This window comes from Xiphophorus hellerii, chromosome 2, assembly GCF_003331165.1.
Source record: "Xiphophorus hellerii strain 12219 chromosome 2, Xiphophorus_hellerii-4.1, whole genome shotgun sequence".
NCBI lineage: Eukaryota > Metazoa > Chordata > Actinopteri > Cyprinodontiformes > Poeciliidae > Xiphophorus > Xiphophorus hellerii.
In genome coordinates this window covers 14762374-14784823 of record NC_045673.1, presented here as the reverse complement: position 1 = coordinate 14784823, position 22450 = coordinate 14762374, and the positions used below count along the sequence as shown (strand labels likewise).

Here is a 22450-nt window from a genome sequence, read left to right as displayed (position 1 = left end):
GCCTATTTCCAGTGGTCATCAGCTGTATCCAGTTATATTAACAGAAAGTTGAATGGAAGGATAAAAGTGAGGTAGAAAAAAGGTGGTAAGCAATAGCGACAACCCCAACCTTAACAGGGTTGTGAAGCAATTTCAATTAATGACTATCATAGATCTTATGGCTGACAAATAACCATGCGAATTATATTGAAAAACTTGACCAACTATATCAACAGATTTGTACAAGGTAAAGTTCTAGTGGCGATTACTGTCATCGTCTAGGTTTGCTTCAGCTTTGGCTTTCCTTAGGGTTGATCAGCTTCAGATTAAAACACTTTCTCAGACATGTAAAGCAGAGCCCATTCTACCTAAACACAACTCATATGCTTCAGAATCTATGGTGAAATATGTCAAAAGTCTGCCTGGAGCTGATGTTTGCTGACAGTTAGCTGATCAGTTTAGCTTTCGTGACACTTATGATGTCACTGATCCAAATACACCCAAGGAAGGATTTGCTGTGTTTTCTTCAGTACGCTTTTTAAAAGCTTTTTTGTGAAACCTGAGAGTGGAAATCCATTCTTCTGGATCTTCTTTCATTATCAAAGAAGTCACGTGAGGTTAATTTGCTGTTATCTGATTGTCCTACAGCTCTGGTGAGACGTCCGCATGAGGTGATGTTGCATTTGTCACTCTGTCCTCTCAAGAGGACGTTTTTCTCTCTGCGATGGAGGTGTCTAAGGTCCTTCTACTCCACCACACCTTGCTCACTGCAGGGCGAGGACTCGACGGAGACCCGCATGAACCCCCTTAACATCCAGATGCTTTCCAGAAACCTCCATGAGCAAATCTTTCGTGGCATTGAGCCAGAGTACAGGGAGGAAGCTGTGGAGCACAGCATAAGGCACTTGCAGAATCACAATCTGTGGGGGAAGGAAACCTCACTGCTGCCTGATGTCAACATTAAGCTTCCGCGGATGTATGGGAAAAACATAGATGATCACTTTCGCATCTTGGCTGAGAAGCAGAGCATTCCCTACCTTGAGGCCGCCTCAAAGCTGCAGCAGGCCGACCTCCCACCCATGCCTCAGGAATGGAGCTGGGAGGTGGGCTGGACCCGCTATGGGCCTGGCGGGGAAAGTCAGAAAGTGGATTTCCCAGATGAGTCTGCACTAGTGTTTGATGTGGAGGTGTGCATAACGGAGGGGCAGTGCCCTACGCTGGCTGTCGCTCTTTCTCCTACCAACTGGTGAGAAACAAATATCAATATAAAACATGTAAAAATGGGAAAACCATTGTGGTTATTTTGCCTTGTAAAAGAGTTCATGACACACATTTTGTCACATTCCCACCACAACCTTCAGTGTATTAAACGGAGATTTTATGTGATAGACCAGCACAAACAAACCTTATAACTATGAAGCTGACAGAAAAGAAATCATAGTTTTCAATCGTTTTTATTTATTTTTTTTACAAATAACTATTTTGAAATGTGACTTGCTTATGCAATATGTGGCATGTTGATGTATTCAGTCTTACAGTCAATACCTTGAAGACTCACCTGCCCTAAACCTTCTCTACTACATCATTTCCTACCTGTCTGCTGGGTTCCTTGATCCTCATGATGCCGTTTGTTCTCTAACAAACCTTTTCAAATATATTTGAAAACTATTCTCCTTCCACTTCAGAATTATTCACTACTTTATCTTTGTCAGTCATATAAATTCAAATAAAATACATTGAAGTTTTTAGTCATAGCATGATAAATTGTGAACAACTTAAAGCAGTGTGGATACTTTTGCAAGGCACTGTATGTGCTGAGAGTCTTAACTTCCTGCTATGATGCTTTGTCTTGTCAGGTACTCCTGGTGCAGTAAACGTCTAATTGAGGAGCGGTACTCTTGGTCAAACCAGCTCACTCTTGCAGACCTCATTCCCCTGGAGACACCGTTTAACTCTTCCCGCCCTCCAGGCGGTCAGTGGAAGGAGAGGCTCGTAGTGGGTCACAACGTTAGCTTTGATAGATCTTTCATCAAGGAGCAGTACCTTCTGAAGGTTAGATTTGATGTTCTTTTGTATTTTTCTTTAATCTGCCACTTTATTATCAATTAAGACATCGCTTTTGTTGCATTCAGGGTCCAAATACACGCTTCATGGACACCATGAGTCTTCATATGGCCATCTCTGGGTTGACGGCCTTCCAGCGCACGCTGTGGATGGCCAACAAGCTGGGTAAGAAGAGGGGCCTTCAGGAGGTTAAGGAGCACATTAAGAAAACTGGACAGAAGAGGGAAGGCCCAATGGTTTGTGTTCTTTGTTTCACTCTAATTCACTTGTAAAACTTATAAATTGAATTTTGATCTTGTAAAGTTGTTTTCCTGCATTAAAAAACTCCATGTTTTGTTGATAGATTGGCTCCTGGGCCTGGGTGGACATAAGCAGCATTAACAATCTAGCCGACGTCCATGCTCTATATGTGGGAGGGCCGCCACTGCAGAAAGAGGCCAGAAACATTTTTGTGAAAGGAACTATGCTTGATGTCAGGAACAACTTTCAGGTTAGAAATAAATACAAATTTTAATATTAACTGGAGTTATGGTATATTAATGTGCTTTTGCTGCCATCTACAGGAGCTAATGCAGTACTGTGCTTTGGATGTAGAGGCCACGCATCAGGTCTTCATAGAGCAGCTGCCCCTCTTCATGGAGAGGTTGGTAGACCCACAAACATAAACATCAGAAGTTGTGCAAAAGTACCTATACCCCTTCAACTTGTATATATTTTGTCACATTGCTTTGGCTCACATTTATGCAATTAGGCCAACGAGGAGCAATGCACAATTGCACAGTGGTGGAAAAATAAAAATCAGAGAAATTAATTGTGCCACTGTTTTCAGCTCCACTGAGTCAATACTTTGCAGAACTACATTTCCTTGCACTTCCAGCTGAAAGTGCATATCTAGAGCTGGATATTTTTGACCATTCTGTTTTGCAAAATCACTCAGGTTCATTCAAACTGAATGGAGAGCGTCTGTGCTAGGGTTACTCTCTCTGTTGAAGTAAAGCATTCCAACAGCATGATGCTACCACTGCCATGTTTCACTGATAGTATTGTGTGTTCAGTATGATGTGCAGAGTCAGTTTTCTGCCACACATAGTGGTTTGTGTGTTGGTTTTAAAGATCAGTTTTGGTCTGGTCTAAACCAAATGTTGAAAATTGTGTATTTTTGTCCCCTAAACTTATAGCTCAAATAAAATATATTAAAGTTTGGGGGTTGCAATGCAGCAACATGTTGAAAAGTTTAAGTTCGTAAGGCAGTAAATTTGTAAGATTTATTATTAGATCAGAGGGCAGGACCAGATGACCTGTGCCTTGTATTGATTGTTTTTATGTGGTGTCCTTCTAGATGTTTTGGAGTGTATCATGATGTATTTAGTTTGAAGAGTCATCTTATGCTGCTGTTAAAAACTTAATCGTCTCCTCTGCATTTGGTAAGGTGTCCACATCCAGTGACGTTTGCTGGGATGCTGGAGATGGGTGTCAGCTACCTTCCCGTCAATCAGAACTGGGACCGCTACCTGGAGGATTCCCAAGATGTTTACGAAGAGCTTGAGAGGGAGATGAAGAAGTCTCTGATGATTCTAGCTGACGATGCCTGTCAACTCCTGCAGGACTGACAGGTCAGAGAGTAACTGATAAGGTCCCATTGCTGCTGGCTGTCTTATAGCATTTTATTCTATTTCAGATTGTGTCTTAAGGTAATACTTCTGGATAAGCCACATGTTTACATTTCATCTACTCACCGGTTCCCTTTACGTCCTCCATTCTTAATTGCTGGGATCAGAAATAAAAAATTACCAAGCAATGCTTTCAAATATGAAAATGATTTTTCTATGTAATTTTATGCAATATTTTAATTGAAATTCCAAGATAAAACTAGTAGTTTTGTTATAAGGATTGAAAGTTTTGTTATTAGGTTTTTGATGTTATTTTTGTAAGTATGGAACATTCATGGTGGTTCCTTCTTTTCAAAATGAAACCAAATTTCAAATGGTTTCATTTAATATTTTCAAGCGGCATTTAGCCCTCACAGCATTAGACCAGTTCTATTTGGCTGGGCCCTTTGGGTTGTTAGGTTGATAACTCTCTATGCACAGCTGTTATGGATTAAAATATTAAAAAATCACATGGTTTATATTTTAAGGTACAAAGAAGACCCCTGGCTTTGGGATCTTGAGTGGGACGTTCAGGAGTTCAAGCAGAAGAAAGTCGCTGCTAGCAAGAAGAAAAACTCCAAAAAAGCAGCTGAAGCAAAGATTTCCACTCCCCTTCCAGACTGGGAAGATGGTATATCATTTCTTTTACATTTTTATTTTACTACTTCAAGTTTTTGAAGTTAATGACGATGCAAAAAACTAAAGCAGCTGGTTATTTTTTTCAGACCCAGGCCCGCCATCCGAGGAGGAGATGGCAGGTCCTTGCTTGAGCAGGCTGGCCGTTGAGAAACTCAAGGAAACAGTGACTCGTCTTCCTAAGAGAAGGCAACATCTTCCTGGACATCCAGCGTAAGCTTATTCCAGAACACCACAGTCATCTATTACTGGACATTTCACTCTTTTCTTTCTGAAAACCTCTCCTTCTTCGACCTGATCTTCTCTAGGTGGTATCGTAAGCTGTGTGAGAAGATGTCAGAAGACAGCTGGTCGCCGGGAGCCAGCCTCATCAGCCTGCAGATGAGGCTGACGCCGAAACTGATGGGTCTGACGTGGGACTGGCTTCCCCCTGCATTACACAGAGAAACACGGCTGGGGATATCTGGTTCCCGGACGGCAGGGATAATCTGAATTCTGAGGAGGAAAATCATGAGTCTCTGTGTCCACACAGGTGCATGACTTGGTGCTCTTCAAGTAAAAAGACTCGACACACATTCTAGAAGAGAAGGCCTTTTTTAAAGTTTGAGGATATGTAAGAGTATATGGTAAATGCAAAAGTCTGAATTGTCTGTACCAGATTATCTGCAAAGTGGACAGAGTGCAATGGAAAATAATAAGTAAGGGAAATCTCTAATGTAGACTATGAAATAGCAGAGCAGTCATTTCACTGGGTCTACCTGCAGTCATGGCCTAAATGTTGTTGACTAAGGTGTGCTGAAGCTCAGGGGAAAACATTTCATAACTTTGAAATAGTTGAATAGAATTTTTTTTTTTTAAAAAGCAGAAATATTTACAGTATATCAACCTTCATTTTTGAGCTGTGTTCTTAACATGTTGCCTCTGTTTTTTTTATCATGCTGGAAAGATGCATGAAGAATAGAAATGACTGCACAGGAAAATTTTCATTTTTTTTTGTAAAATTTTATTCTTAGTCATAAATATTCATCTTCCTCTAAGGATATTCTTTTAATTTATGTGTAAAACAAGAATATTCTGCAATGAGACTCATTGCCTACTATTGTGTTGATCATTTAACCTCAGTTTTAAACGTGTGTTTTCACAGAGCCATTGAAAGGATATATAAAGAACATTGTGAGCAGAACAGCAAGGAGCAGCCTGAGTATCTAAACCCTTCAGATGAACTTGTGTGGACTGACAGCACAGTCTGGACAAAGGTGCTTAACAAATAAGGAAATATAGTGATAATTTAAATATTTGTCCCCCAAAGAAGCACTAATATGATTGTTTTGCTCATTTTGGCTGCTGGTTCTTCAGTCAGTAGTGTTATGAGTAATTAATTGTGTCTACATTTTCTGTGATGACTTGTACTGACTGTGATATGTTTGTGTTTTTCTGCGCTTAAAGGTGGAGGAGTTAAGCGCCTTGGAACATTTCCCAGAAGAAAACGGAGCCAGACTGGTACAAAATGAGAAAAAGTTAAAGACGGTCAGTATGGACCGATCAATTCTTTCTTGTTATGGAGTTAGGCTTTTTGGCCTGTTGTGATTTTAATTGGGATTTATTCTATTCCATTCATTGTATCCTTCATCAGCAGTCCCACGATCCCTTTTCTCTCAGTGAGGAGAGTCACTGCCACTATCACCATGGAAACGGCCCCTACAATGACATAGATATTCCAGGTTGCTGGTTTTTTAAATTACCTCACAAGGTGAGCAACTTTAATTTCACTTTGGTGCCCTTAATGGCTCCATTGGGGTTTTTTGGGGGGGTTTTTTTCACTCTGACTAATCTCTCCAACAGGACGGTAATCACAACAATGTAGGCAGTCCTTTTTCAAAGGACTTCTTGGCTAAAATGGAGGATGGTACGTTGAGAGCAGGAAGAGGTGAAACCAACGCAACACGAGCTCTGGAGATCAACAAGATGATGTCTTTCTGGAGGAACGCTCACAAAAGGATAAGGTATCCATCTGTTGTTCGGATCACAGTCAGAACTGAACATGGGTTTAACTTGGTCCTTTTGTCTCCTCAAAGTTCTCAGATGGTGCTGAGGCTAAGGAAAGGAGAACTTCCTCGTAATGTCAGCAGGTATGTATGGCGCTTTGCATTCCAGAAATAAAAACAAACTACTATGTGTCTAACTTTGGGTCTTCCAAAAGGCACAAGGACTATGATGAAGAGGGCCAGTATGGGGCCATCCTGCCTCAGGTCATCACAGCTGGGACTGTGACCCGCAGGGCTGTGGAGCCAACGTGGCTGACCGCCAGTAATGCTCGGGTAAGATGAGCTGATACAGAAAATCGGACAATGTCTGCAAGAAGTTTACAAACATTTTAAAGATGATGCTTTTTCTCAGATGATTTTACAACATTCAGATTGTTGGGTTTCCTAGGGTTGAGATGTGGAAGCTTAATGTTATCCTGTTTCTTGATTGTATTGAATATGTTTGGGATCAGTTTTCCTGTGGGAATGCTGCATTGTGTGTCTTACTTCCATCTGATTCAAACTGTTTCATTTGGAGAAAATAAATAAATAAAAAATTTGGATGAGATTTCTAAACCATATTACCAGCTGTTGAGCATGGTGGTGGCCATATTATGTTTTAGTTTATATTATATGTCTGTTTGAAGAGTGTAAAATCATCAATTTACTAGTCAGTTTTAGACTAAATGACATTATATTTAAAATCTGCTTTTGTTTCCTCCTCAGAGGGACCGAGTAGGCAGTGAAATGAAAGCCATGGTTCAGGTACCACCTGGATATCACCTGGTTGGAGCAGACTGTAGACTCTCAGGAGCTTTGGATTGCTGCTGTACTCGGAGAAGCTCACTTTGCTGGCATGCATGGTAAAATGAATCCCTATAAAATTAGGCTGCATTACTAAAAAAAAAACATGCTGTCTGTTTTTTTTGCTTGTTTTGTTTATTTTTCAGTTGTAATCTCGCCTGAATATATGTGGTCTAGGTTGCACAGCATTTGGCTGGATGACCCTTCAAGGAAAGAAAAGTCAGGGGACAGACCTGCACAGCAGGACCGCAGACTGCTGTGGGCATCAGCAGAGAACACGCTAAGGTGTTCAACTACGGGCGGATATACGGGGCAGGACAGCCATTCGCAGAGAGGCTGCTGATGCAGTTCAACCACCGCCTCAATCAGACGGAAGCTGCCAGTAAGGCCAGGCAGATGTATGCTTTAACCAAGGGCGTACGCAGGTGAGCTCAGCAACGTGAATGGAGAAGCTGGAAGTAGTTGGAGGCGATTGCTGTTTATATATTTTTCATGTCAGATACCATCTATCAGGAGGAGGGCGAGTGGCTCGTCAATGAGCTGGGTATAGATGTGCAAAGGGAGGAGAATGGAAGCGTCTCATTGGAGGAGCTGCGGAGGATCAGTAGACTTGCATCGCAGAGGTAACAGAGCGAGTCCAACCAAGCTCAGGAGCTTTCCATATTCCATCTCTGGATGCCGTTGCCTCTTATCTTCCATGTGTGTGTTTGCCATAACGTCTCAGCTCCCGGCGAAAGAAGTGGGATATTGTGGCCAAACGCGTCTGGGCCGGAGGCACGGAGTCGGACATGTTCAATAAGTTGGAGAGTGTCGCTCATTCAGCGCAGCCGGCCACTCCTGTTCTAGGCTGCAGGATCAGCAGAGCTCTGGAGCCCAAGGCGGTAAAAGATGAGGTGAGACAGTTAAAAAAAAACAACAACTAACTTTATGTTCATTGTTAATCTAAATGGGCTGTCAAATAATGCTAAGTAAAAAAAACAGTTACAGGGCTGACTTATTCTGAATGACACAAAGTTAAAGGAATTCCATCATATCTCCAAACTGGACAGATTCGACCTCGATTTCATTTTTTTCTTCTTTTTTCTTCCCTGAAAATGTAAAACGTGCCACCACATTCTCAAATATTCATTGGTTTATTTTTTTAAAAGATAACATTGGCCAACCACTCATGTGTTAAGATTGCTAAATCCTTCATTATTTAGTACGACTGTACAAAAAGCTTCTATTTGCCATAGATTGTTATTTTTTAGGGACATCACACGGTGTTTTCAGATACTAGTGGAACCTTGTTCAACTGTGACCAAAGAATCACAAAGATAATATTTTAGTCTTTTATATGAGCTACTAGCAAGGTCAACAGTAATATTTTAGTCTGTGTATTCTCTGTACAATATGTGGATCCTTACCTCTAACTCTGAAGCTGCCAGTATTTCTTAATGCATCTTTTACAATCATGGCTTTTCATAAGGAGCCTTCTGTTATAGTCTATCGCCCTCTTGTGGTCATCTGAATTAACAGCAGACATGCCGCTGTTAAAATGCAATTTTTTAAGATTCCTTAAAGCTTCGTCTCACTGATGGTGATTGTAGCCGACTCTTTATTTATTCAGTAATATCTTCCACACTGCAGAGGAGGTGTGGCCTGTATATGCTGCATTGACTGATCCAGCATTAAATCAACTTTAGTCTGAGGCTGATTTCTCAGTGCATCCCTTGTTCTCATCTAAATCCTAATTTGATTTTCCAGTTTATCACTAGCAGAGTGAACTGGGCGGTCCAGAGCTCGGCGGTGGACTATCTGCACCTGATGCTGGTGGCCATGAAGTGGCTCTTCGAGGAGTACAACATCGACGGGCGTTTCTGCATCAGCATCCACGACGAAGTGCGTTACCTCGTCCGCAGCGAAGATCGTTACAGAGCAGCGCTGGCGCTGCAGATCACAAACCTGCTGACAAGGTCACTGTGCAAAACTACTTCTGACTGACTCTATTATCGCTCCAGTTTATTTATTAATCGTAGGCTTTTTTTTTTAAATTACAGGTGTATGTTTGCCCATGCGTTAGGCATGCAGGACCTTCCACAGTCGGTGGCGTTCTTCAGTGCGGTTGACATTGACCAATGTCTGAGGAAGGAAGTTACTATGGACTGTGTGACTCCTTCCAACCCCACTGGTATGGAGAGGCGATACGGTATTCCACCTGGTGAGCTCTGGTCCTTTTTCTTTAAATGCCAACATTTTGTTCAGTAAAGAATGTTTTTAATACATCCACAGTACAGAAAAGACAAGAGGAAGTCTGAAATGTAACAGGAACTATTTATTTTGCCAAAAGGATCCAGAATAAAACTCTAGCCGCTTAGCGGTTTGGAGTTGTATTCCCAACTCTTATCTTATTTGCACTGAAAGATTTTTCTGGAACAGAACAGAATTCATTTTGATTCAATTAGTTTCCTTAAACAATTTTCACCAGTAATGGTAAATAAAACATGCAATATCAAAAGAAAACCTGAGGGAAAAAAATGTGTCTGCATCCTAACCTTTCCCTGAACGTAGTGTGTCTAAACTGAAAACTGTTCTCCAATTACACCTACACCATCTTCTACTCAAAACAAGCAGTTTATCGGGAAATTCAACAGAAGAAGCTAAATTGTTGAAAAATGTTCCAATTATGAAAAATAGGAAGAAACTAATTCCTATTTTAATTAAATAAAACTGTTCACTTCATATTTAATAGATGCTTCTTTTAATAAATTGACATAAATATAACAGATTATTAAACAAAGTGCAAAACTTTCCACAGGTGAGGCCCTGGACATGAACCAAATCCTCAGCACCACCAAAGGCTCTCTGAGCAAAGGCAGGTAGCTGTTTCCTGCTGACCAGTGTGACCAGCAGGTTTATGATGTGGAGGAAAGGAGTCGTTTCCAGCTCACTGTTTTCTCTTCTTCCGCTTGGGCTCCTGGGTCTCCTCTGCGTCCTGCGACTCCTGAGTCTGAGAAATGAGAAAGATGAACCACATTTGACGGACCGCTCTCTTGAAAACTAAAATCACAAGAACTTTTTAGGTTTTTGTTACATCAGGAATACATCTATTTGAGACATCCTGTGAAGTTTTCACCAACCTCCCTGGTTTCCTCCTGCTCCTGCAGGGCTGCATCCAAGGTGGCAGCGTTGATGCGGAAATCTCTCGAAGTGCTCAGCTTCATGTACTGCATCAGGTTGACCTAGGAAAAATGTGCACAAATCATAAGACAATGGTTGAATCCCAATTTGCACACCAGTTTCTTGTTAAGTATTTATGTATTTTGTTTATTAAACTGGTTTAAACAGACCTTTGATTTCTTTGAGAGAGTGATGAGATACTTCTCATACTGTTCAATGCTGAAGATCAGGTTGGGGATGGCCGTTGTCTCACGGAGAAGCTTTGCCTGTCAAGAGAAAAGTAAATATTCAAAATCAACAACAAGTGCAGCTATAAGAAAGCTTGTGAACTAATCATTGCAAAGTTGATCTCATTAATTCAAAACCCATATCCTCTAGCGGCCTTCAGCTCGTCTACATTGCTGGGTCTGTGGTCTCTAAACTTCCTGTTAAAATCCTACACAGATTTTCTTTGAGTTTTGATCAGGCATATTATCTGGCTAACCAAGTGCCGTGATACCCGGGTCCATCAGAGAGTTAGTTTCAGCCGCAGTTCTGTTTATCTTTACAAAACTCTTGAATTTGCTTCACATTCGTCTCTGTTGCTTTTGCGCCATTTTTTAAAATCAACTTTCCATTCACATTCTCAGCCACGTTGGGTTTGGCGATTCATTTCTACTGCGGTTAAAGTCCTTACCGACGCAGCGGCGTTCACCTCAGTCCTTTTCTTCTTCTTCTTGTCATCGCCAGGGTTGGATTCTCCACTCTAACCAAGAAAAAAAAAAGAAAAGAAAAACTTCAAATGCTTCCTGTGAAGGATGAGGCTGCCTTTTATGCCAATAATACCAAACTGACTGTGACTATACCTGGGCGTAAGTGATGAAGGAGTAGCACTGCGGGGTCAGGTGGGAACCAGATAGTTTCACCTGCATAGAGGAAGCATTAAATTAAAAACTCAGAGGAAATTAAAACCAAATAGTAAAACTTCAGACCTACCAGTTTCTCAAATCTGTTTGGCAGTGACCCGTGCTGGCTGGCACACACCTGGATGTACTACAGTGTAGATTTAACAGACAAGGAAAAGTCACACCAGGATACTGACAGTCACTGAAATGATCAACCAGGACAGATACGCACGTATTTGACCAGGGTGGTGAGGGTGGTGTAAGTACGACTCAGCTCTCTCAGCAGTGTTATGGTGGCAGTTCCCGGGAAGAAGAGCCGCCTGGACCAGCTCGTTTAAAGCGGTCAGTAGAGTTCCCAGCTGCAGGGTCACCGCCTTCTCAACGGGGTCCTGCTGGCCTGCAGTCTGGGAGGCGTCGGCTGCAACCAGAGAAGTTCAGGCTCCGTTCACTGTCTGCAGCGTGGATTAATAATCCAACTAAGCGTCTTTGGAAAAGGGGATCGTACCAGAGCCAGATTTCTCAGAAGCTGTTTGACTTTTCTTCCTGGCAATCAGCCAGTCCACTTCATCCAGCACTCTGTCAACTTGAGTCAGGACGAGCAGCTAGGGGAGAGATTTAAAAGTCAAAAAGAGAGAGACGGCTTAGAGGTACTGGGGGAGGAATTTCACAATATATCCAAAACCTGCAGCTGGAAAACGATACGTACTGCTGCTGTTGTTGCTGTTTTCATGTTAACAATGGCAAAATGACACTGCTTCTCCACTTCTACATCCTGATTAGAGAGAGAAAAAAAAGCAGGGTTGATTAAAAAACAAATACGGTTATAACTGTTCGCTGTATTGTTTGACTGGTGGAAGCGCCCTCCACATTTATTGGCACCTTCCTCTGGAAAATGTGTAACTGTAATCTTTTGCTTTAAAAAATAATCTTTCCCACAATTCTTGGCACCCACACTGTTGCCGTTTTGCTCTTCATTTTGACTGTTCCTCGACATTTATGACATGATTTAGGGCTTGGAGCAAAAGGGATCTTTGGCTACATCTCCAAGAACTCTGTCTGGAGACCATCCAGATCTGTAGACGATCTCTTATGCTTCACACCTTATGAGGTTTCTGTAGGATTTAGGTCAGTGGAAAAGAAACAAACCATTAAAACTTCAGAAGAAATCTCTTGTAGTTCAAATTCCAAGATGAATTTCTCTGCTTCTTGTGGCTTCAGTCGTATCTGACCAAACAAAATGTTCCAGTTAAAGTCCCAGGAGAGTCTTATTAAGCATTAAAAATGCTTTCCTGGCATCACCTCTAAAAAACAAACTGTTTTTATGAGGTGTTGGTGACCCATGAGCATCTGTCTGCTACCTCCATCACGTCCTACTCACTGTGCGTGGAGCTGGAAACTTGGTCGTTGCTCCACTGGCCGTCTTATTCAGGTTTTTATTCCCCGGAGACATGCATTGCCGATTTACTTTAACAATTAAATATAAAATATTCTATAGCTTCTTTTTAAGGAAGGTATTTATAAAACAGTGAGTAAATGTTAGGAAAATTAAAAAAATTGCTGGTGCCATTAAAAGATATTTTTTTAAGGGACAACATTCAACAATGGATGAACATTAGAGTGGATTTTGCTGTGAGATGGGAACGAAAATCATAATAAAAAAAATACATAAAAAAATAAATAAAATAGGTTAACAATCCTGGATGTATTTTCTAATATCTACAGAAAAAAGACCATCTTGCTTATGAAGTAAACTCAGAAGTTTTAGAACATTTCTCATCACATCTTACAACAGAAGGAGCGTTAACGCAAAATTTACACCCACTGGGTGACATGATGCTGTGGTCTCTGATAGAGCACTGAAAGGAAACTACACAGTTCGAAAGCCTTAAATTTTATAATACATCACCCAGTTTTACACTTAAAACTGCTCTAAAGAACATCCACACCCTGAAAAAGTGTCGCAGCATCCATCACCTGATCAATGTCTCCCAACTGGCTGTGAATGTCTTGACAAAGCTCCAGCAACAGACTCGCTGGAGTCTTGTAGAGGACCTGCAGGCTGAAGAGCAGTGACAGAAGCCCTTTACAGAACGCAGAGTCCTCTAAAACAAAAAAAAAAGAAAAAGAGTTAACTTCCAGATCAGTTTCTGTGCACTCAACAAGCTCCCAGATAAAAGCCACCGACCAAAACTAGTTTCTTTGCAGATCTTCACAGTCCAGGTGATCATCTGAACAAACTGTAAATTTAAAGTAGATCATTTTGATAAAAGACTCCCCACTTAGTGAGATGGTGTCCACGAAACGAAGCACCTTGCCTGTTTAGAAGAGGGCTTTAGCTGACGTGTGAGCACGGTCAAAATGCCGACCAGCACCTGAGCTTCTCGGCTGTTGAAGTCCTCCTCACCTCCACTCAACTGAGTGAACAGCGCCCTCTGTCAATAAGCAACAAAAATAATAAAAATTTGCACATAAAACATATCAGTGGCACAAACAACAGTAAAGGAAGGGGAATTTTTTAGGCCTCTACCTGAAACTGTCTGATGTAAAAGTAGTTCATCTCCGCAACATCGTCCTGCTCAGCTTCATCTTCAACATCTAGAAGAGATTTAAATATGAACGAATGCTACTTTTTCACAGTTGTGACCTTTCAGGACGTTTGCAGTGCATCTCTAACCCATGGCAGAAAGCAGCTGGGCCATCTTCTCTGGGTAGCGCTGCTGGCAGGTTGTGAAGATCCTGAGCAGACCGTCCAGACAAAGCTGGGACAAGCTGCAGCGCTTCTCCTTCTTCCCCACCTCCTCCACCGCCCGCGGGATGTTGGTGTAGCGCCACATCAGGACGCTGCGAGACAGACAGAGATCACTCGTCATCTGCAGCTGTCCCAGCAGGGAGGAGTAAAACCACAAACAGCAAAAGAAACCAAAAATCAAAATCAAAAGGCTCTTATAGACGTAGGGATGTTGAACCTTGTCATGTCACAGAGGAAGCGGAAAGTCCTATCTGAATGCTGTCCATCTGGACCGTCCGTGTGTCCGGTGTCCTCCAGCTGCTGGATCTTCTGAACCGCGACGCTCAAAGCGTAACGCAGGAACTCCCCGCTTGAACGCAACACGGACAGAGCCTCCTCTCTGCTTTGACTGTTATCTCTGGAAAAGAAGAACATTCGGTTGGTTGAAAGTCGCAGGTCAGTGATAGCAATGATCATTTTATTAGTTTGTCTTGTGATACCTACAAACTCAACAATTATTGCCACTAATGTCAGATGTTAAATTAATAATAAAATAGCAGCCTAATCGCACACACAAAAAAATTTAACAGTTGTTCTTGGAGATTTTTCTTTATTTTGAATAATTTACCACTTTATAAATGTGGTAAATTATAAAGTACCACATTTATAAAGTGTGGTACTTTATACCACACTTTATAAAACTTTAAGAAAGGTTTAAAAACTTTTGTTTCATATCCAGCCTTGTGTGTTCCAACTTTAGGCAGGTAGCTATTTCTTGCAGCACATCTACTGAACTTGAATGGCATGTTTTATCATGTGTCCCATTTTGAAGAGTAGCTAAAGGAAATCTGAGAATTGTGAAACAGCTTAACAGCTCAGATTCATTTAAATATTTGTTAAAAACTAGAAGTAATCGTTGTTATTTTTATCACATTTTTGTATTTACTTATGTTATTCTTCATCTTATTCATTTGACTAAAATGTGGTTAAGTTTTGTTGTTTTTCAATGGAAATCTTCTCCAGGGAAAGATTACAAATTAAAAGTTTGTAAACGCTCTGATCAGCTAAAACAATAAAAGTATAAAACTTAAAAAAATATATATATTTACTAATATTTTATTTTGAAGTACTTGTTAGGAGTGCTAACAGTCTGTAAAGACTTTATGTATGTTTACGTATTTTGTCTCCAATGAATACATTAAAGGTGTGTCTATATATCTTAGGCAGAGCTCAGGTAGTATTTAGTTTAGTGTAATATTATTATGTTTTGTCCCTGCTCAAATAAATTTAGGATTGGATACATTAGTTTGAAAGCTTTTAATACTGCTTTACTAACGGGTTCATTAATAACAGAGTGCTGAAAAGCCATTTATGAAACAGTAACACTAAACGATTATGAGTTATGCTCTGTGTGTGGAAACCTGAGAAGTTTTACCTGAAGAGGACGGTGATGAGAGTTGACACGAAGCCCAAGGAGAGCAAACTGCGAGGCGTTTTGTGTGACGGCCCTCGACCTTTCCCAGATTTCTCCTTCAGGATCTCAGACAGTTTGTGGTGGCGGTGGAAGAGTTCGAGAAGCTCCTCAAAGCGCGTTTTACTGCAGGACAGAGACAACAGTTTAGCATCTGCACTTCGTTTTATTCCAACTACATCACTGTACGGCAAGTGGATTCTTTCTATTGAGAAATTTAAATAAAACTGTTTACATTTGAGCTCAAATTTAAATAAAACTGTTGACTTGAGGTTTTGAGAATTTTTTGATCCCAGTTTGTTACGCAAGTGATTTTATAGATTGCCAGAGTTTAACACCACATACAGTCAGCTTCATTATGACTGTTTATTTTCAAATAAAGAATCACTAGCTATACACTTTTTTTAACAAGCAGTGGACAGCGAAACAAGAACTATTCCTACTGAACTGCTTAAACATACAGCAAGAAAGCTTGTGAAATAAACATATAAGACTTTACTAAATTAAATTTAAGCCCAAGTAGAGAAAAGAGGGATTAGACCTTGCAGGAACCCTGACAAATAGTTGATAGTTACTTGTAGTTTGCGCTGATGAAGTTGTACTCCATCAGGACCTCGTAGAGTCCCATCACCAGCACAGCGTAGATGTTATTCTTCACGCCAACGCTGGAGCCCAGAGAAAACTCTGCCGATTTGTCCTGATGGATGTAGACAACGCACGGATTCAAAAAGCGCTTTGACTTCTCAAGTTAATCATAAAACACTAAAATGGATGGAGACACACAACTATAAAAGCAAAGGCTTGCTGTTGTATAAATGGATCCATATCCAAAGCTACGCTTTCTAGTAAAATTACTAACTAAATGCTTTTTAATTGAAAGGATATGTTGTTATTAGAGGGGGGCAAAAAAGTTCTCCATTTAATACCAGTTCAAAATCCTCCAGTTCACATTTGATCATGCGCCTTGTCATGCTCTCCAAGATGGTCTGTAACTCAGATTTGTATCCCTCATCATTTTCCTCATCATCGCTGTCATCCGCGTTGAGGTTTGCAGCTTGGTGTGTGTTCTGCAGCCACGTCAGGCAGTGAACAGTACAGCTTACTAGATGTGCCTGAAAAGCAACGGAAAGTGCCTTAGAGGACTCATCAACACAAGCAAGACGTGACGGCGAAACGTGACAAATACAGTCAGGCTACCAGCGGCTCTTGCAGGTAGACTTGGTCGCCGTGAGCAGTGATGCACGGCTCCAGTTTGACAGGAGGAAGCAGGTCCTGTTCCGGCTCATAGTATCGCCTCACCTGAGGACGCAAATACTTAATATTCACATTTTAATAAAAAAAAAAACACACAAAGAGCCATCCAAATATACTGGTACCAGTAACCTTAATATCGCACACTTAAGAAAAACTTCAACTTTTACTTTGAGTAAATCTACTTTGTGAAGGAGGAAACACGTTAAATACTTGGCTCTTCCTAATAATTTTCTTCCTGTGTAATAAATGTAATTAAAAAAGTAATTGGATTACACTTTATTTGAAGGGATGTGCATAAGACTGACATGATACTGTCATAAACATCACATAACCGCCGCCATGAACATGGAGTCTTTATGAATGATTAGGACTGTTGTCATGAAGCGTCAATCAGCAAGTAATGACACTTTTAATGCAAAGTTTACTCTTAATAATGGATTTTTAATGCAAGTTTTAATGCAACTTTGCATTAAAAGTGTCACTATTTACTGAATGACACTTCATGAAAAGTCATAAACATTCATGAAGACTCCTTCATGTTCATAACAGGTGTTATGTCATGTTTATGACGGTGTCATGTCAGTCTTATGCACACCATAAAGTGTTATCAAATTTTTTTTCTAAATGTTTACTTTTTTATGTTAATAAAATATCAAATTGTGATCAATGACTTCCCATTTCCCAGAGGAACAAATGTGATGCAACACAAAGGCACATTTTCTTTATCCCCTCTGAGAAATGGCAGAGACAAAAGAATATGTCATTCCACCAGAGCAAGATGTTTGTTCATCTTTAAAAGTCAATAGCTACTTGTCATGTTTATAATTTAAAAAAAAAAATCTCTATTATACCTATGTTTAGGTGCTGCTCGGCTTTATTTTGTAAAAGAGGGTGTAGCACAAACCTGTGAGAGGAGGGTCTGCATGATGGAGCTCGCAAGTTGAGAGTTGCGGCGGAGAACGTCATAGAAACCCTGAAAATAAGAAAAAAACTGGATCCCTCAATCCTTCAACAAGCCTTTCAAAGAGCAAAAGTTAAACAAACTGAAACATTTGGAAATTTTTCACAGGTTTTTAGGAAATAATAATCTAAAAAAACAAAACAAAACATGCCATCAAAAGATGTCTACCTCATAGAGCATGAGGCGCACATCGGCCTGCTGGCCCAGGCAGCGGCGCAGGCTGCTGAGAATCTCCAGGCAGAAAGCTTCATTGGCAGCAGAATTATAGCGAGAGTGAACGTCCACTTGGACCTACATGATAGTTTTAAAAGGACTGTAAACACCCCACACACAAGCGGTCTGTGTCTGTGAGTAGAGATGTTGGATCAATACCTGGCTGGAGGAGACAGCCTGGCTGCTCTGACTGGAAGCCAAGCTGCCCAAAACCTTAAAGTTTTTCAGCAACAGCAAAAAGCCAGTCACTGCAGACTTCCTGCCATCCAGCTGGCTGGTGGAGGGTGATAGAAAGGGAAAAACAGTGTAAGGAGGGATTTCATTTCTCTATCGGATGCAACAGAATAACAGCAAAGCTGCTCATACCTGGAAAACATGGCCTTGCGAAGCACCAAAATTAAAGAATCTTTCAGAGACATGCTGACTTTGAGCAGAGGCTGGAAAAGAAAACAGAAATAAATGGTTTAACTGCACAAAGCTTTACATCTTCGACGTGGATCTGTGTTTAGATACCTGGACAGCTTTCAGAAAACCCTGAACGGTCCCCAGAGGCAGATAGGTCAGGTGGTCGAATGTCTCCTGTCACCTTGGAGGAGGACTCCAGGAGGATCATGGGAGCAGAGATCACAATGTCAGAGAAAAGGTCTGAAAAGTCAAAACATTCAAAACTGTGTTAGTTACAGGCATCCAACCAAGTTTGAGGAACAACTTCAACTACATCCAAGGCGCACAGAGAGGGACAAAAATCTGCTAATGTAAGGATTAATTTTCTGCTAATATGTTTAGTTTCTCCGTCTACAGGTGAAACTGGAGTCATCACTAAATCTAAACGCCTAATGTAACTACTTGGAAACGTTTATTACCCAAGTAATGACTGACAGGTGAGGCAGTCTTTGTGACCAGACGATTCAGGACCTGCTCCTAGTATCTCGCCTCTGATTGGCTCATGCATCTGTTGTAGACGGACACAGGTCAGTGAGAAAGTAAAGAAACATTTTAGTCAGATTCAGTTATGACACAATTACAGCAAAAGTTTTGTCACAGTTGATGCAAAATTCAATATATTTTATGTGACAGACCAACACAGAGTAGCAGAAACAGAAGAGAAAAGATGGAGGGTTGTGACTGTATGCAGCCCCACTTACTCTGGTTCCCATAAATAAAATGGAGCACAAACAGTTTTCCTCTTAGTTCACCTACCATCATAGATTAGATGATAGAACATCTTGGGCTTCAAACATCTCCTAGACCAATTTTCAATCAATTATCTAAAAATGGAAAGAGTAAAGCTACAAAGACATGTCCGTCCAACTGAGCTAAATCCTTTTCCTCCTGACTATGTCCTGCTTTCTGTTGGTGTATCACATAAAATCCCAATAGGGAACAATTAAAGTTTGCTGACAGAATGTGAACAAATTCAAAAGCTATTAAAACTTATTTTTTGCTCGACACTGCTGAAGCCTAAAAGTAAATCTTACTGTACCTTAAAGCCCTGAAGGAGCATCTGTCCTCCCAGCTTGCAGGCCTGCTGAGACGGGGTCCGAGCTGCAGTAACGGGCCCCTCTGTGGACTTGCCGAACGGTCCAGGTTTGGGTCCGAATGTGTCCATAAGAAAGAACCCGAGCTGCACCAATCCCTGAGTGACATGATCCCATCCAAATACACTGCGCAGAAGCAGAGAGTTCAGTTAAGTTCAGACATTAATAAAGCAAATCTGAAGACTTTAGGTGGAAGAAAAGATGCTTCCTCACCTGTTCTTCACTGTGTCCAGGATCATCTTCGCCACACTGCAGTGAACCGGCAGGAGGTTCTGGAGAAACTTCGAACCTTGTTGAAGCTGCTCATCCTTGTAGCTCTTAATCACCGCCCCTTTCAAAAGGTCAAACACCTATCAGCAAAAAAAAATAAATAAAATAAAATACATTTAACACAGATTTTAATCTGAAAAAATCTGAAGCTGTTCCCACCTGCTCCTCATATCGCTGGATGCGTGCTACTGAGAGCAACAGGGCGACGCTGAAAGGACACAAGTCCCCGTACGATGTCTGCAGAAACACGAACAAATCTCCAGCACAGCTGACACAACGTGTTTGATCAAAATGTTGAAAAATAATCATGAAAAGCAAATAGCAAAGAATGTAACCTTAAAGCTTTTGAGGAGCTCCCTCCCGAGCTCATTATCCAGTCTAATAGCAAAGACTATGTGGAGAATAACGGTTCCCTCCACGTGCCTCAACTGGTCCTGTGGAATAGTCTGAACCTCCAGATGCAAGTTCCTAAGAACAAGGATTAAAATATTTAGAATGAGTGAATACTGCATTTACAGAGAGTAGAGAGTGAATCCAGGAAGGAAAAAACTCGCTCACACTCCTGTCCTTCTGCTCTTCTTCCTGCCGATCGTCCTGGTCCCTAAAGTAACCGACGATTCCGTCCAGGATCTGTTTCTTACAGCCCTAATTAAAGAATAAAAAAATAACCCATTTATTTAGAAGTGGGCAACTCATGTAGACGTATTACTTTCGAAAGCAAAACTTATAACAAACCCACCTTGGCCGATAATAGCAGCAGCTGATAAACCAGTGGCGGGACCTCCTGCAGATCCATCTTGAAAAACATTCTGAGGACTTTGTCAACCAAAAACTGCAGCTCCTCTGCTGACAGCGGCACGTCCCTAAGATTAGGTAGGATGAAAAACTGCAATATCAGAGGAGAAAAAGATACTCTATGTGCAACAAGAGATCTGTTACATTGGTTTAATATGATTTTCATCAGCTTAAGAAATGCCACTGAAAGGTTGCTTACCTGAACATAGTTGTCAGGTGGATAACACACTGTGGATCCCATCTGCGTAAAAAGTAGGAAGGCAACCTATGAGCTCTTTAGATGTTACATAACTAGTGAAACACGGTTGGCGTTAGATAAGAGCCAATACGTCTTTACCTGCTTGAGCAGAGGCTGTTAATCAGCTGCTTTTTGTACTCTTCACCACTGAGTTCCCCTGTAATTACAACAAGTCATGCTTTTGAAATTTATACCTCACATATGTGTTCTTTCAGAAAACTGACCAGCATTTACCTTTGCCATAAGACAAGGCTGCACACGCTGCGAGTGCAGTAAGGATTGTAGGAAACAGCTCCAGCGATTTCCCGCTGCCCATCTTCCCCACTTTGATGGCGTCGACGAACAGAGTAGCCAGTTTGGCGAGAGATGATCCTGACAGTGTGTGAGTCTGTGTTACAGCCACAGAACAGAAAGACGTCACAACCACAAACTTCAACGGATTTTATTATTTTATTATGAAATAAACCGACAAAAAGTAATGTATAATTGTGACGTGGAAGGAATTTTCCAAGTTAATCTAGACACATCTCTAGATGTCTAGATAGCAACTTATCTCTGTGCTCAATTTCTCCACAACTTTCTCCCTGACCTGCCTGATGTGTTCCTTGTTCTTCGTGATGCTATTTATTCACCAAAGTTCTCCAATAAACCTCTGAGGCCTTCACAGAATAGCTGGGTTTATTCCTGAACTTCAGCTACACACAGATAGTCTCTCTCTGTTAATTATTGAGGCGACTTCTGAAGATAGCTGGTTGCGAGGAATGTTATTTGGTAAAGGTGGGTATTACCAATGTACTCCACACTTTTCAGACTTGCATTCGAGAAGTGGGAAGTTTGTCACATTTAATCCTAATAAAATACAGGACAGTTACCACTTACAAATCACTTTAACCATCAACCAGGAAGAATTCAAAGGGATCAATTTTACAAGGCATAGGAGGTAGAGATACCAAATAGGAGACTTTTTCCAATATTTTCTTCTCTATTTTTTTTACCTCCAGCATCAGCAGACCAATGATATCAGCTGCCACCTCAGCCTGAAGATCCCCAGACTCACACAGAGGAATGAGATGCTCATACACCAGAAGTCTGCGATTCGCCCCTTCACTGGAACCAGGTGGAGATCCTACAGACAAGAAAGCGCAGACTGCTTTTCATACTGCATATAATGCTGCACAATTAACCACTTCAACTATAGCTTTAAATTCGATTCAACTGAAGATAAGTCTCATTATAAGCAGACTGCCTACCTTTAAGTATCCCTTTGAGCATGGTACCGGCCTTCTTACCCCTTAGTGCACTGTTGGTTAGTGCTGTAATAAGCTAGAAAAGCATTCGAGGTTAAAATAATACGAAAACAACGTGACATTATAACCAAATAAACCTAAACCAAAGAAATAAATAAATAATGAATCAATTCCATCTTTGTAATTCGGCCTACCTGGTCATTTGTCAGGGACGACAGGTACTTCTGAAGCTCAACGGTGCTCTCTCCATCTGATAAAGAGACGATTTTATCCATTTCAGCCTTCATAATCCGTTCGAAGTGATAAACCTCACAAGGAAACTAAAAGTAGGTTAAAAACTCTGTTCGTTATAAGTCTCAGCAAGCCCAGTCCGCTTTTGAATCATTTATCTGCTGTTAAAAGTTGAAATTCTGCGGAAACTGACGGAATGAATCTCTCCGTCGGTCTGAATACGAACTGACTTTGGCAACGCTCTCATAATAACAACAAATTTCCCGCCACCGAACACTTCCTGTTTTAGTCCGAGGTTGCCATGT

The 22450-nt window shown here is 41.0% G+C and overlaps 2 protein-coding genes across 2 annotated transcripts; one reads left to right on the top strand and one right to left on the bottom strand.

Annotated features, from left to right (window-relative positions):
* Positions 1-629: 629 nt before the first annotated feature.
* Positions 630-10484, top strand: polg (polymerase (DNA directed), gamma). Its single transcript, XM_032584745.1, is given in 27 exon segments — positions 630-1225; positions 1836-2031; positions 2112-2279; positions 2387-2533; positions 2607-2686; positions 3473-3664; positions 4181-4323; positions 4418-4541; positions 4637-4748; positions 4750-4806; positions 4808-4860; positions 5473-5584; positions 5775-5855; positions 5962-6078; positions 6171-6331; positions 6404-6457; positions 6529-6646; positions 7079-7150; positions 7152-7215; positions 7334-7410; positions 7412-7581; positions 7656-7668; positions 7670-7779; positions 7881-8049; positions 8903-9111; positions 9196-9356; positions 9954-10484. Coding segments are annotated over 27 exon segments (3597 nt in total). The 5' UTR covers positions 630-653; the 3' UTR covers positions 10019-10484.
* fanci (FA complementation group I) lies at positions 9451-22433 on the bottom strand. Its single transcript, XM_032584736.1, is given in 40 exon segments — positions 9451-10145; positions 10276-10377; positions 10486-10581; positions 10992-11060; positions 11161-11220; positions 11291-11347; positions 11432-11494; positions 11496-11617; positions 11705-11801; positions 11906-11971; positions 13174-13301; positions 13385-13436; positions 13515-13631; positions 13727-13794; positions 13874-14040; positions 14166-14345; positions 15363-15524; positions 15974-16095; positions 16325-16510; positions 16596-16697; positions 17557-17625; positions 17782-17904; positions 17986-18100; positions 18193-18263; positions 18340-18405; positions 18407-18471; positions 18690-18747; positions 18749-18778; positions 19310-19490; positions 19578-19714; positions 19794-19871; positions 19970-20102; positions 20185-20279; positions 20374-20497; positions 20629-20670; positions 20767-20824; positions 20902-21055; positions 21663-21793; positions 21918-21990; positions 22109-22433. Coding segments are annotated over 40 exon segments (3975 nt in total). The 5' UTR covers positions 22202-22433; the 3' UTR covers positions 9451-10082.
* Between the last annotated feature and the right edge of the window lie 17 nt (positions 22434-22450).